At 41.0% G+C, this 14,393-nt stretch overlaps 1 protein-coding gene across 5 annotated transcripts in view; it reads right to left on the reverse strand.

Annotated features, from left to right (window-relative positions):
• Positions 1-14,393, reverse strand: part of PARP6 (poly(ADP-ribose) polymerase family member 6) — a 127,371-nt gene that overhangs the window by 95,681 nt on the left and 17,297 nt on the right. For all 5 annotated transcript variants that reach the window (XM_077472469.1, XM_077472467.1, XM_077472466.1 and 2 more), the window contains exons 3-4: positions 6,817-6,894; positions 1,732-1,826 (exon numbers count right to left, since the gene is read on the reverse strand). In XM_077472469.1, the coding sequence (XP_077328595.1) occupies positions 1,732-1,826; positions 6,817-6,894 (173 nt within the window). The remainder of the gene's footprint in view (positions 1-1,731; positions 1,827-6,816; positions 6,895-14,393) is intronic.

Genomic DNA, 14,393 nt, shown 5'->3' on the forward strand with positions numbered 1-14,393 from the left:
TTTAGGGGGCTTCTCTTGGTTTGAGCCAGGTGAAGATATATTATATTTTTTCACACAAAGGATACGAACAGGGATACCAAATGTTTAAAAGTTTCCCGCTGGAACAAATTGCAAACATTGGACTGTTTACGAAAAACACATGGAGGGTTTTCCATGGATGCTTGGCATCATCAGCAGATTCAGAACTTTTTTGTAAACTCTGCACTAAACTTTGCACAGCTGCTTCTCTTACAGGGTTTGAAATGTTGTGTGCTCATCAGGATGATACCACTCATTTTTATCTTATGTATAAACTATTGCTGGGGGTGCATTCACAAACTATCCCATATTGCATAAGGGAATAGGAAGCAGAATTGGGGCTCAGTTTCAAAAATTACAAAAATCTATCAAACTTTCCCATGCCTCTTCCATTAGTACTAAAACTCAGGAAACCTGCTACAAGTTTCTCTCTAGATCATATGGTACACCTAGCTAAAATGTTTCCACAAGTGGATTCCAAATGTTGGCGAGGCTTTACTTAGAAGGGCACCGATCTACAGATCTGATGGAACTGAACCAAAACTAAACATTTCTGTCAGGAAATATCTCCCCACTCCACTACCTATTTCATGCTCCCCCCCCTTAAAATCCCCAAAAAATTGCATCACCCCAAAAGTCTCATTCCTATATTTTGGAAGTAGAGTAGATGTCTAGCCCTCCGAGATTGGCGGATGGAAGTAGAAAGGATTATAAAAGCAGAAAGATGGATCTAACTTAGTAAACAAAAAGAATAAAAAAAATCCTGGACATTTGTTCTGGTTAGATGTATTACTCCCTGGAGATTACCAAGTTACTTAGCCCTACTTGATACAGGGGTTCTACCAGGTATGGTCATGTATTCACTTTTCAGTGCTGGCTAGGCTGTTTATCACACAACAGGGGCGTCATCCACTATCCCATCCCTCACCATGTTTCAGGTTCTGAAGGCTGTGGATCCGCCAGGACCACAGCAGTGAAACCTTTTTGTTCTGCAAACATTAAAGAGAGAGACAGTTGCACTATCTAGGTTCCCTAGTGTGAACTTGATAGGTTGGTTATATTTTAGTTGATTTTTTTCCTTTTTCTTTCTTTTTTTCTGTTTGTTTTTGGTTCTCTGGTCTCCTTTCATTATGTTCGTGTCCCATGTTTTCGTATTGAGCGGCTGGGCCCTCAACCCTGGCTGTTTTGCTCTCCATATACGCCACAGTCGGAGGCTCTACTCTGTCCTGTAATTTGTCCTGGTAGGGCTCAATGTACAGGGGGCTTTTCTTTACTCTTACCTGATGTTTGCAGGTAACTTCTGCATACTATTATTATTATACAGGATTCATATAGCGCCGACAGTTTACACAGCGCTTTACAACTTGCAGCTGCATAATAGTTATGATGGATATTTCATGCCTCCTATTACAGCATTTACCTTTGTATATTTACACTGATTGTCAGGAATGCTTGTCAGGCTTGCAACTCTTCTAATACTGCCTATAGTCATTGATATTGCTTTTTATATGTTGACTGCAATTCAGGTACTATGTAACTTTTGTTTGTACTTTTCATATATATTGTCTATTTTCTCTGTTGGGTCTTGGTTCATATTGTGTATTGTTCTGAAAAATCATAATAATGGATTATACAAAAAAAAAAGATACAAAACATTACGCATATGATAAATGGATGGGAAAAGGGAAAAGGAAAGGGGTCAGCTTTACATACCTTACAGATACTGCATTTTCGCCGTATATCTCCTTAACAGCTTCAATGTCTGCATCTAGCTGAGGGTGTCTGTACAGGTCAGCACAGCACGTGCCCTGTAGTTTAAGAAGGGTCTCATCAGATTTCATAAAAAGTATAGCATTACAAAAGATTTAATACTGAGATCATAATAAAAGGTCCTCATTATGAGGAAGTTTCCCGAAATGAGCAATGTGACAATATTCCATGTTTTTTGCATTACCCAGTAAACGGGCACTTTTTCTATTGCCAATAAATGCCAGTGTCAGGAAAAGGTTGCCAGTAAAAAAATATGGCTGTGAGGCTTGGCATGTGCAGTTCTGTTCCCGGAGCTGACCAAGACCATCCAAGTGCCTGCTACAGTGTGTTCAGGTGGCGCTGGCAGATCTGGCAGAGGAGGTTCCTGAGCATGCCAAGTGAAGTCATGGTGCAAGGGAACCGAGTGGAGCCTTGTGTGCGGGTCTGTGGGACAGGAGCAAGGCAAGGTGGGAGGGGGACGGTCAGTGCTGTTTGGATTGGACAGAAATATGTTTTTTATCTTAACATCTACCTTCAATTACATTGCTAATTGCATTTGTATGTGTTTGTAGCCTAAATACTTTTGGAAATGGCAGTAAAAATTTAGCTGTACCAGAAATCTTAGGTGTTGTGTCAGTAAATTTCAATCTGGTAGGTTGGCAATACTGTCCAGTTCTCTTTATTGCAGCCCCCGAAGGCAAGCTTTTTTGGTAAAGTGTATTAGGGAAGCCGACTTTAACCAGGATTTTACCCGTTTTCTTGTCCTTTTACTCCTACAATTCCCTTCAAGCAAGCCTTTGAGTCTACAAAAAAGTAGCAGTGATGCTTACTGCCAAAGCAGAACTCTTCAGGTGCCAATGCTTTGGATTTTCTGCAGAGCTTCAAGGAACCCCAGCAGACCAAGTCGCTCTATAATATATACAGCAACCAGCTTTCATTGTGGATGGCTTATCAATATTAGTATATTATGTTTCATACAATTTTCACTCAAGACTCACACACTTTTGGAATTGAATACTGTGTTAAAAGTGCATGACTCAAAGGTGAAAGTTGAGTGATTCTTGGGTGAAACTGTAGAACCACAAATAGACCTGTATATTTGACTTGTATATATGTGAGATACAGCAAGGAACCTGCATGGGTGTGTTACATTATATACAGTGTGTATAGAAAATATTTACCCCCATTTAAAATAATCACATTTTGTTTCTTTGCAGCCTGAAATTAAGACAGACACAGTTTTTGTTTTATCCATCTGCAACAAATAACATCCCAGTGAAAGATATAACACCAACATGTCATAAAAAAAGTAAAAATAAATAAAACAGAATTAATGAGTTGGAAAAATGATCACCCCTTCTAAAACTGACTTGTAAACTCAATCAGATATAGCTAATCACATTCTGAATGGCAGACAAAGCCATTTGACTTTCAATTGTGATCAGCTGTGGTCATTTTAATTAGCTCAGCATTAAAAGTTCTTTCCTGGAGCATTTCAGTCTCTGGTAGTGCAACTGAAGCAAACAATCAACTATGCATGGCAAGGCACTGGCTTTATCAATGCCTAGAAGCACAGTGAAGTCTGATATTAAAAAGTGAAAGGTATTTGGTACAACAGAGACCCCCTCCCTGAATCAGGACGGCATTCCAAACTGGATGAAAGAGCCAGAAGGAAATTGGTCAGAGAGGCTACCAGGAGGCCTACAGCAACTCTGAAGCAGTTGCAGGAATTTATGTCAAAGAGTGGCCAATGTGTGCATGAGACAACAATATCACAAATTCTCCACAAATGTGGCTTGTATGGGAGGGTTGCAAGAAAAAAGCCACACCTCAAGAGAAGCCACATGCAGTCATGACTGAGCTTTACCAAAACGCACCTTGAAGATTCTGAGGCCACATGGAAAAAGGTGTGCTGGTCAGATGAGACTAAAATTGACCACACAGTGGTTGAAGGAGCAAAAAGGGAATGTCCTTGCATGGCTTAGTCAGAGCCCAGACTTAAACCCTATTGAAAATCTGTGGAATGACTTTATTTCACCTGAGCTTGAAGAGTGGGCAAATATTGCAAAGTCTAGATGTGCAAAGTTAGTAGAGACAATTAAAGAAAAAGGTGGTTCAACAAAACACTTTTTTTTCTGATATGTTGGTGTTATATCTTTCATTTGAATGTTGTAAGTTGCAAATACGGCTGGATAAAATAAAAACAGTGTCTGTCTTCATTTAAGGCTGCAAAGCAACCAAATGTGATTATTTTATTATTTAAGGAGGGTGATTCTTTTCTAAACCCACTGTATATCTAATGCCAAAACCTTTTTTTTTACATTTAGAAAAAGTAGGGAATGTCATCTGTATACTAGCATGTGCTGTTCTGGTGTCAGCTCAAAATGTTGATTTTCTCATCAGTCATAGTGTCATTAATCATCTGAAAACATGCTGAATCTTCCCAGTGGTGATACAGACAGTAATAAAAACCTGATGGGGGTTCTAACACCTTGCCACACCATACATACTACTAAAATAGCTTTGCCTTTAGGTACGCTTAACCTTCCCCAAGGCAAATGTCCGGCAGAAAAATCAAAAGCCTATTTTTTTTAAACAAAGGGAAATTTGTTCTTACTGAGCCCCAATTATACAAAAGTCATACTGCTGTTATCTGCAGGCAATGTTCTCAGTAGGATACAAAATCATATAGTTCAGGGATATGCAATTAGAGGACCTCCAGCTGTTGCAAAACTACAAGTCCCATCATGCCTCTGCCTCTTGCTGTCATGCTTGTGGCTGTCAGGGTCTTGCTATGCCTCATGGGAATTGTAGTTCTGCAACAGCTTGAGGTCCGCTAATTGCATATCCCTGATTTAGTGCAACCACAGAAAATGAATAGAAGGCAGTGTAGCGCAACCAAAATCTACCATATGCCAAAAAACTATACTACAAAAAATGTGAATATTTTCATATACTCAAATGATAGTGTACAACAAAAATTGTGTTCACATTACAAAACTTCAAACTGTAAAGTCCAATCAATAAATAGTGCAATCACCACTGTGCCACTATTATCCAAATAAAAGTGCTCCGTGTCTCCACCATCAACTCCAAGCTGGCCGCTCACCTCAAAGCCATGACCCCTGCATTACCAGAACGGTCAAAGCAAGCTGTGTTCCCTTCAGGGATAGGGTCGGTGATAATTGCATTATTTATTGATTGGACTTTACAAATCGATTTTACACAATTTTGGAATGTAAATGCAATTTTTGTTGTACACTGTATAATTTGAATATATTCGAATATTCACATATTCTTTTAGTATATTGTAGATTTTGTTTGCACTACACTGCCATTTATTAATGTTCTCAGCAGTGTACTGTATATATTTAGTTATACTGTAGCCATAAGCTGGGTGCCATGGATCACATGCAATTTATACTTTATTAGCAGAACAGTGAGTTAAAAGAGAGCTATACAATATAGTATTGACATCAAAGATAACATACTGATGTGAGAAAAAAATTGTGAACCCTTAGGCCTCTTGCACCCTGGGAGTTTGCCCAGCTCCTCTGAAGGCCTTTTCTCCTGGCAAGGAGAAAAGCTGCTTAAAAAATTTGCCTACAGCACACGTGTTTAGACACCTCAAGTGTATGAGTGTTTATGGATTCCACTGGCCAGAATATTAATTGGTGTGTTTATACAGAGAAAATAGTGATTTGTACCTGAAATGCAATTTCATGCAGTAAAATGAATGCGTTTTACTGAAGGAAAACAAACAACTGAGAATGGTCCCTAAAAGGACTTTTCAAAGTCCACAGCGATGTAAAAAACAGAATGGCTGACCGACCAACCTCAGTGCAAAAGGCGCAATGTGCAGCAATGGTGCTTAACATGCACCAAGCCCAAGAGCTGAATCAGTCAGCTATTGGGGGGGGGGGGGGGGGTGAGTTAATCTTGTGAAGGAAAAAAAAACTAAATATAAAAAAGTGTAAATATATGCAGTAAAAAATTATAATAAAATAAATAATAATCTCTATTATTAATCCCTAAGTTTCAACAAATATGTCGTTGATGATCTGGATGACATTTGTGTTTACTGCATGAGAGTAAATGAGTGCAATCTAATTTGAAAATTTTAACAATCACAGACTTCTGCAAATGTCAGCAATGTGATTATTTTTGCCAGCTTTATATTATGTTAAAGTGACAGTAAATTGTATTCAAGTATGTAGGCCTTGTTCACACAGCGTGCATATGTGTGAGGGCTGTGTCTTGTCTGCATAGGTCAGTGATGGCGAACCTTGGCCCACGAGATGTTTTGGAACTACATTTCCCATGATGCTCTTCTACACTGCAGAGTGCCAGAGCATCATGGGAAATGTAGTTCCAAAACATCTGGGGTGCCAAGGTGTTCCATGCATGCAGGTGCAGGCAGTCCCATTCGTGTCAATGGGAATGCAGTAGCACTGGCTACACAGACACAGCAGCCATAGCTGCACAAACCAGAAAACATTTAAGGGCAAACCTTATCTTCCAGCTGTCTGTTTTTTCTATTGGCCTTGTAACCGAGCTGTATTGCAGTGCATTGACATACCTCCCAACATTTTGAGATGGGAATGAGGGACAACTACTAGCAAATGTATGTAGGCATCGGACACGCCCCCTTAAAGGAGAATTAACCCCCCAAAAAAAGGGTAAGTAGATCCACAAGTGATTTTTTATTTTTTTTACCATTGCCATTTCTTTATATTGGCTTTTAAAATTTACAAATGCAGACATTCAGAAATTGGGTGAAAGGTTTAGCACTGGGAAACACTATTTGAAAGATAAAAAATGCATTTTATATACAACTATATATATCAGACCAAAATGAGGGACAAATGAGAGGGACAGAGGGACATTGCTCCAAATCAGGGACAGTCCCTCAAAATCAGGGACAATTGGGAGCTATGCATTGATTTCTGCCTGGAGCTTCGATACTGTGAAGGTTGTTGTGATGAAAGTGGCCAGCATGTAGTTGTCTGCAATGTTATTATGACAAAAGTATGTTAACCATAATTATACCTGTACTCCATATAGGAACTCCCCACATTCATTTTCCCCATCAGAGTCTTCCTCTGCCCAGTTGTGTCCCTTGATGTCCTAGAAGACACAAACAATTAGTAGTGAACAGGAATAAAATCATTCTTCTAATTAAACCTTGTGCTTGAATTTTTGAAATCACATTCTATACACAGTAAACATGAACTAACCAGTCACAGATCAGTTTTCAATATTTGAAAGGTAACACCACTTTTGTTGAGAAAAAAACTCTCCCCTCCATGTATATTGCAGGGATTTTAACAAACATTGTTGTATATTCTGCTTTTTGTGATTTTGAAGAAATAGCTGCTTGTTTTTCCAAACCATGCAAAGTCAATGACTTTTTAATTCTCAATCAGCCGCTGCAGTTGCAGGGTTCTAATGAGAAAAGTTGCAGGGTCTGCATCCCTTTAAAAGTGGTTTCCCTTTGGTAGTAATTCACCAAAAACACAATTTATCTGCAAAGGATACTGAAAATCTGACTTCTGGGAAAATCAATGAGCCAATCACACAAGCAGGAAATGACATTTCTGGGGGACGTTCCGTATACCATCTGTGTACAGAACGCCTCCAGTTTGCCAAACTGCATTGCACTTTACAGAAAATTACAGATTGAAAAGGAAAGGTCATTTTTAATAATGTTCAATTACAATAAGACTTGTATAGCCACTGTTACCCTTTAAAAACAGTACCCTACTGTAATATGATTGGAGACTGGTTGTCTCATTATTAAATAAGCCTGCTATGCATGTGATAACTACGGTATATTATAGATTCCAGTACAGAGAAAAGCAGTTCCCTTCCCCATGACCCATGATCTTTACATGGTTTTTGTAAATTGTACAATTCCCCCATGAATTTCTTCTAGTATAAACAAACTATTTAGAATTCTGATATTGCTTTATCTTCACAGGTACAATTTAAGTGTTTTTTTTCTTAGTTTTGGATAAGAGTTAAACCCCCTGTATCGTTTTACCTGCTATCTTAACATCTTAACACATGATCAGAAATTCTGCCAGCAAAAGTTGGATGTGAGCTTTTGGTCAGAAATTCCAACCGTGTGTATGCTCCATCGGACTTTTGCTGGCAGAATTCAAGTCAGCAAAAGATTGAGAGCAGGTTCCCTATTTTTCGGTCGGAAAAAGTTCCGAACGGAAATTCTGATTGTCTGTACAAATTCCGACACACATAATTCCTACGCATGCTTGGAAACAATTCGGCGCATGCCCGGAAGCATTGAAGTTTATTTTCTTGGCTCGTCGTAGTGTTGTACGTCACCGCATTCTTGACGGTCGAAAGTTCAGAGAACTTTTGTGTGACCGTGTGTATGCAGGCCAAGCTTGAGCGGAATTCCATCGGAAAAACCATCCAAGTTTTTTCTGATGTAATTTCTGATTGTGCGTACGTGGCATTAGTCTCCACTAGTGTGATGTGTCCTCACTTCCAGTCATGCTACAACATTTTACCACACATAAAGTGAGGGGAATTCTCTAATAGTGATGAGCTTGGATTTGGGGTTGGGTTTGGTTCAAACACAAGTTAATCCAAATCCGGCAGTTAGCAAAGCTGGGCCATGCTAGGTCACTGATGTCAAGAGCATCCCCGCTCCTTTGGATATACGCAGCTGCCCGCACCTCATTGGACTAACATTGACAGCTCTAACTTCTAGATTGACACTGGAGTCAAGCTTATTCCAATTCTTTCATAGCAACACTGGCAGAGATAAAAATGCTTTTCATTAAGAAGACCTTCACTCCTTTTTTCTGCTTTGAAGAATATTGCACACAGCACACACACAGTTCCACCCCTTTCTCAACTTTTTGGATATTACTTTTTTTGTGACGCATGGCCCATGCTTCTGCCTTTCTTGTCTAAGTGAGAATGACATCCCCAGCTACTCAAAGCCTCCTGGAATGCAGACATCACACATCCAAGGAGAATTCAGGACAATCTAGAACACACTGTGCATGTACTACAGTGCATCATCAGAGTGGTGGTTGCAAAAACCTGGAAGAGACTAGCTAGCTCCCAATGACATAAGAAGATGGCGGTGTGGCACCTGGAGTGCGGCAGTGGGCAGCAGATTAGAGCAGAACAACGCTGGATTTGCTAGACACGTAAGTATGTGTTTTAAATATAACCCAGGAAACCAGGTAGGAGAGGAAATTAAAAATCAACACACTGGGGTCAAGTATTTATTTTGATGGAGTAGGGGAAACCAAGAACCCCTATCAGATTTCTATTTCTGTTTGTGTCTCCAGTTGCAGACTTTTTCTTACTTTCTGTATGGTGGAACTACTGTATGCAGGACAGGAAGTGATAACAGTGTAAGTAGAGCTGCACAATTAATCGTTAGAAAATTGTAATCTCAATTCAACCCCCCTGACGATCTCTATTGCAGAGTTTGCCGATTCCTTCAAATAATAAGTGGAGGGACTTATCGGCTCACTCAGCTGTCAAAAGAAAACATTTGGGCAGTCTGCCAAGTACATTGTAACTAACTCTTCCTTCTTAGATCAAAGGGATAAACTTCTGTGTGAAAAAAAAAATCCAGGCAGTCTGCCAAGTTTTTAACAACGTGTAAATGCAGGAAGTTAAAGCGGAGTTCCCCCCTAAAGTGGAACTTCTGCTCATTGGATTCCTCCCCCCCTCTGGTGCCACAATTGGCACCTTTCAGGGGGGAGGGGGGTGCAGATACCTGTATAATCCAGGTATCTGCACCCACTTCTGGGAATAGCTATCCGCATATCCCCCCCCCCCCCCGTTGTGTTCTGGGAAACACACAGTTCCCAGAACACATCGGGGACCAGTGAAGACGCGCAACGAGCTCGCGCATGCGCAGTAGGGAACCGGGCAGTGAAGCCCCAAAGCTTCACTTCCTGATTCCCTGACAGAGGATGGCGGCGAGGGCAGCTGAGAGATGTGCGATTGCTCATCTTCTGTTGCCGACATCGCAGGCATCCTGGACAGGTAAATGTCCATTTATTAAAAGTCAGCTGCTGCAGTATTTGTAGCTGCTGATTTTTAATAATTTTTTTTTTTAAGGTGGCCCTCCTCTTTGAAGTCTAAATCTTTTTCTGACACTTGTTTCTTAAGTTATAATCAATATTTTTTGCTAGAAAACTACTTGGACCCCCCAAACATTATATATCTTTTAGCAGAGACCCTAGGGAATAAAATATCGATTGCTGCAATATTTTATATCACACTGTGTTTGCCCTGCGGTCTTTCAAACGCAATTTTTGGGGAAAAAATACACTTCAATAAATAAAAGAAACAAAACGGTAAAGTTAGCCCAATTTTTTTTTTTTGTTTTAATGTGAAAGATGATGTTACGCCACGAGAATAGTAAGAGAATCGTGATCTATCTTCTAAGCAAAAAAATCGTGATTTTCATTTTAGCCAGAATCATGCAGCTCTAAGCCCTTGTACACACGGTTGGACATTCCGATAGACAATGTCCGATAGGACCGTGTTGTCGGATAATCCGACAGTGTGTGGGCTCCATCGGACTGTTTCCGTCGGAGTATCCGACGGACCAAGTTTTCCAGCTGGGCTATAAAATTTTCCTACAATATGATCCGATCGGACTTTGGCCGATCATATGTAGAGAATTCCGATCGGACAAAGTGCCACGCATGCTCAGATCAAATTCCTAGACCAAAGCTATTGGCTACTAGCCTGAACGTAGTCCCGTCCTAACGAAATAACGTCATCACGTTAAGTACGATCGGATTTTCGGACAACTTTGTCCGACTGTGTGTATGCAACAGTTTCTGACAAAATCCGTCGGACAAAATCAGACGGATTTGGTTGTGGGAATGTCCGACCCTGTGTACAAGGGCTAAGTGTAAGCCCAATAGAGGTTTTTATAAGTGACATTCTTTATCTCAACTTTTAAAGTACCTACAGTTGTTGTTTTTCCCCACTATTTCTATTATTTTTCTTGCCTTTTCACACTTTATTGCTTCTTACTTAGTCCCCATTTATTTGGATTTATTCTTCCCTTTTCCACATTTTCATTCAATTGGTTTACATGTTTTGGTTCTTACCTGTCGCTGGTCCTGTACTAAGCTTCATACTCTTATTCCACACATTTATAGACCTCCTTCGTTTTCGCCACTCAGTTGGATTGGTTATACACAGACCCAATTTAGTCATATCCACTTTTATAGTAATTTCATATAGTTTTGTCATCCTTTTTTATTATTCTTTTCCCATTCAGCTTTCCCTTTTTACGCTTTGTACTACCATTTTTATTACATAGGATCAACAGTGCCACATAATGGTAATCATTTTGGTAGAGTTGCATGATTCTGGATAAAATGACAATCATGATTTTTTTAGAATAAAGATCCCAATTTTCCCACGATTCTCGGCGTAACACCATCTTTCACATTATACAAAAAATTGGGCAAACTTTACTGTTCAGTTTTTTTTTTTAATCATCGAAGTGTATTTTTTCCCAAAGAATTCTGTTTGAAAGACCGCTGCACAAATACAGTGTTACATAAAATATTGCAATGACTACCATTTTATTTTCTAGGGTCTCTACTAAAAATATATATATAATGTTTGGGGGTTCTAAGTAATTTTCAAGGAAAAATACTGATTTTAACTTGTAAGCAACAAGTGTCAAATAGGGGATAGATTTATGGCATTTTTATTTTATTTTTATTTTTTTTACTAGTAATGGCGGTGATCAGTGATTTTTAGTGGGACTGCGAAATTGCGGCGAACAGATCAAGCACTTTTGACACTTTTTTGGGACCATTGACATTTATACACCGATCAGTGCTATAAGAATGCACCGATTACTGTATAAATGTCACTGGCAGGGAAGGGGTAACACTAGGGGCGCTCAAGGGGTTAACTGTGTTCCCTGGGAGGGGTTTCTAACTGTGGGGGGGTGGGGGAGACTGACTTGGAGTACAGAGAGATCACTGTTCCTGATTAATAGGAACAGAGGATCACTCTTAACTCCCCTGTCAGAATGGGAATCTGTTTACATTGGCAGATCCCCATTCTGGCTCTCTGTGAAGCGATCGCGGGTGGCCGGCGCACGTCGTGGCCGCTGTCCACGTGCATCAGCTCCCCATGCCGCAGGCGCGCAGTAGCTGTTAAAGGGTCTGCCGTATAGCTACGGTGATTTGCGGGAACGAGCCGACCTGCCGCCTTATAATGACGGCGGCTGGCCGGCAAGTGACATAATTTGCAGACCGAAGTTCATCCCTTTGATCTCTAAAAAAGAACACAACGATACAACGTTTCTTTTTATCTCCCTTTCAGCATATGTTGTTGATAAACATTGCCGGCGCCTTTTTTTTGTTGACAGCTGTGAACAGCTCTGCACTTGTTACATGAATCGTGAAAATGCTGGATTAAGATCATGGGGGGGGGTTGAATCGAGAGCGTTTTTTTTTTTAACGAATCTTAATCGCGCAGCTCCACTATTTGGACATATTATACATCTATACAGCCTAGGTATTATCTTATGTGTGTTATTTTTATGATATCAAATGTGATGCATCACTTATGATTCTCACATGACCTGTTTGGTGCACAAATTAAATTTTCATGCTATGCACTTCAATAGATCCAGGTCTAATCTCAGTCTGGAAAAACACATTCCTTATCTGAGAAATATTATTTCTTCTATGGAACTTAGATTTTTGTTATGTTTTTAGATGCCTGTGAAAAATGTATGTATTTCAAAAATGTATTTTCACGATAAAAACAATTTGATTAATCAAGTTGTGTTTACATACAGAATTATAGCCTTACCTGCTTATATTTTTTTGGCACAACAATAAAGAGTTAGTAAAGAGGCCATAGAGCAAGGGTGGCCAACACATGTGGCCCGCGGAGCCCTTTGATGTGGCCCATGGAGCCCTTTGATGTGGCCCGTGACCTCCTGCTCTGGAATGGCGGGTTAGCAAGCCCAGATCGCAGGTTGCCGTCCTGTCATACCACAGCATTGGTGTTGTGAATGAAGCTGGTAGTAGAGAAAGAAAACGGCTGCAGAGCAGAGCCCATAAGCCGATGCTTCTTGTACAGCGTCGGCTTTTGCCACAGGCAGAGTCTATGGCAAAGTTCAGTTAACCCACAGCACTACCCTGCACTCGCAGTGTGGGTAATCATCAGTGTGAAAGCAGTTTATGCCCTTTTCACGCGATCGGCCATACTCAATCGGACCCTCAATTCACCTCTACAGAGCGGCAGATGTAAACAGACTTTTGTCCATTTACTCCCGCTTGCCTCCAATCCGGTCCTAAAAATCTGGGTGGATTGGAGGGCCTATAGTGTAGCCGTGACCTGTCAGCCGCCCGCTCCACTCATTGTGGCCCGCGACTGGTTACCAAGTTGCTTAAGTGGCCCTCGCTCTTAAAAAGGTTGGGCACCCCTGCCATAGAGCATAAGCAGGCCATAGATGATTTGTTTTTTTTCTCATTCAGCCAAGGGGCTGAACTAGAAAGAAAAAGAATGGATTCACCATCCACACAGATGGGGTCAATAGAGGAATCCCCCCACTAGGAAATTGTATTCTGGCAGTGGGACTCTCCACTGTCAGAATACTCAGATCAATGGCTGCAGCCAATTAGCTGCAGACACTGATCCACAAAAGTTTTCCAATATTCCCACTCGACAGAAGTCAAACAGGGATGGCCACACATGGAACAAAATTCAGCTGGCCCCTGAACCACCCAAATTTGATCCATCAATGGCCAGCTTCAGACATAGATGTCTATAGAGATCCAGATGATGGACACACAAGAAGAAAAAAAATCATAATTTAAAAATGTCAGGCTCCCCTATATCTTGCCATAGATGGTTCAAATGTTGTGATTGTATGTGGCTAAGTCCGTTTGTTCGGAAAGTCCATCGGAAGTCCACCGAAAGTCCGTCGGGAAGACCATCGGACCTAGTCTGCAGGAAAGTCCAGCATTAGGCCCCTTTCACACAGGCTGTCCGATCAGGTCCACCTGTTAGTTTTGCAAGCGGACCTGATCAGTCCCTCCATTCACCTCCATGGAGCGGCAGATGTCAACAGTGACATGTCCACTGACACCCGCCACTATCCAATCCAATCCTGTCTGCCATATCCAGAGGGATGTTTGTCCTATTTCCCATCAGGTCCCTTTTGACCCAATTCCCCCATAGCGGAGAGCGGGATTGGATCTGTCTCTGCTCGGCACAGTGAGCGGAGATGGACCTGTCATCCACCTGCTCAGCGGGGTATCAGCGGTGCGATCCCCGCTGAGCAAGCGGAGTACGGCAAGCGAGGACACCCATGTGAGGCACCCAAGGGGCCTTAGTATATACAAGGGGTTCTCAAATAGTTTCAGCACTTTTTTATATTTAATAGAGTTAAATAACGTGCAGAAACTTTTTGAAGGACCCTCGTAGTTACTGTTTGATTTGTCTGTGTGTCTTATGCTGCGTAAACACGTCTTTTTTTTCGATGGACTAGGTCCGACGGAATGAATCCGTCGGATATTACGATCGTGTATGGGCTCCAGCGGACCTTTTTTTTCCCCAGAAACCCGACGGACCTAGAA

This window comes from Lithobates pipiens, unplaced genomic scaffold (genome assembly GCF_037356315.1).
Source record: "Lithobates pipiens isolate NorthernLeopardFrog02 unplaced genomic scaffold, aLitPip1_a1.2 Scaffold_8, whole genome shotgun sequence".
NCBI classification, from domain to species: domain Eukaryota; kingdom Metazoa; phylum Chordata; class Amphibia; order Anura; family Ranidae; genus Lithobates; species Lithobates pipiens.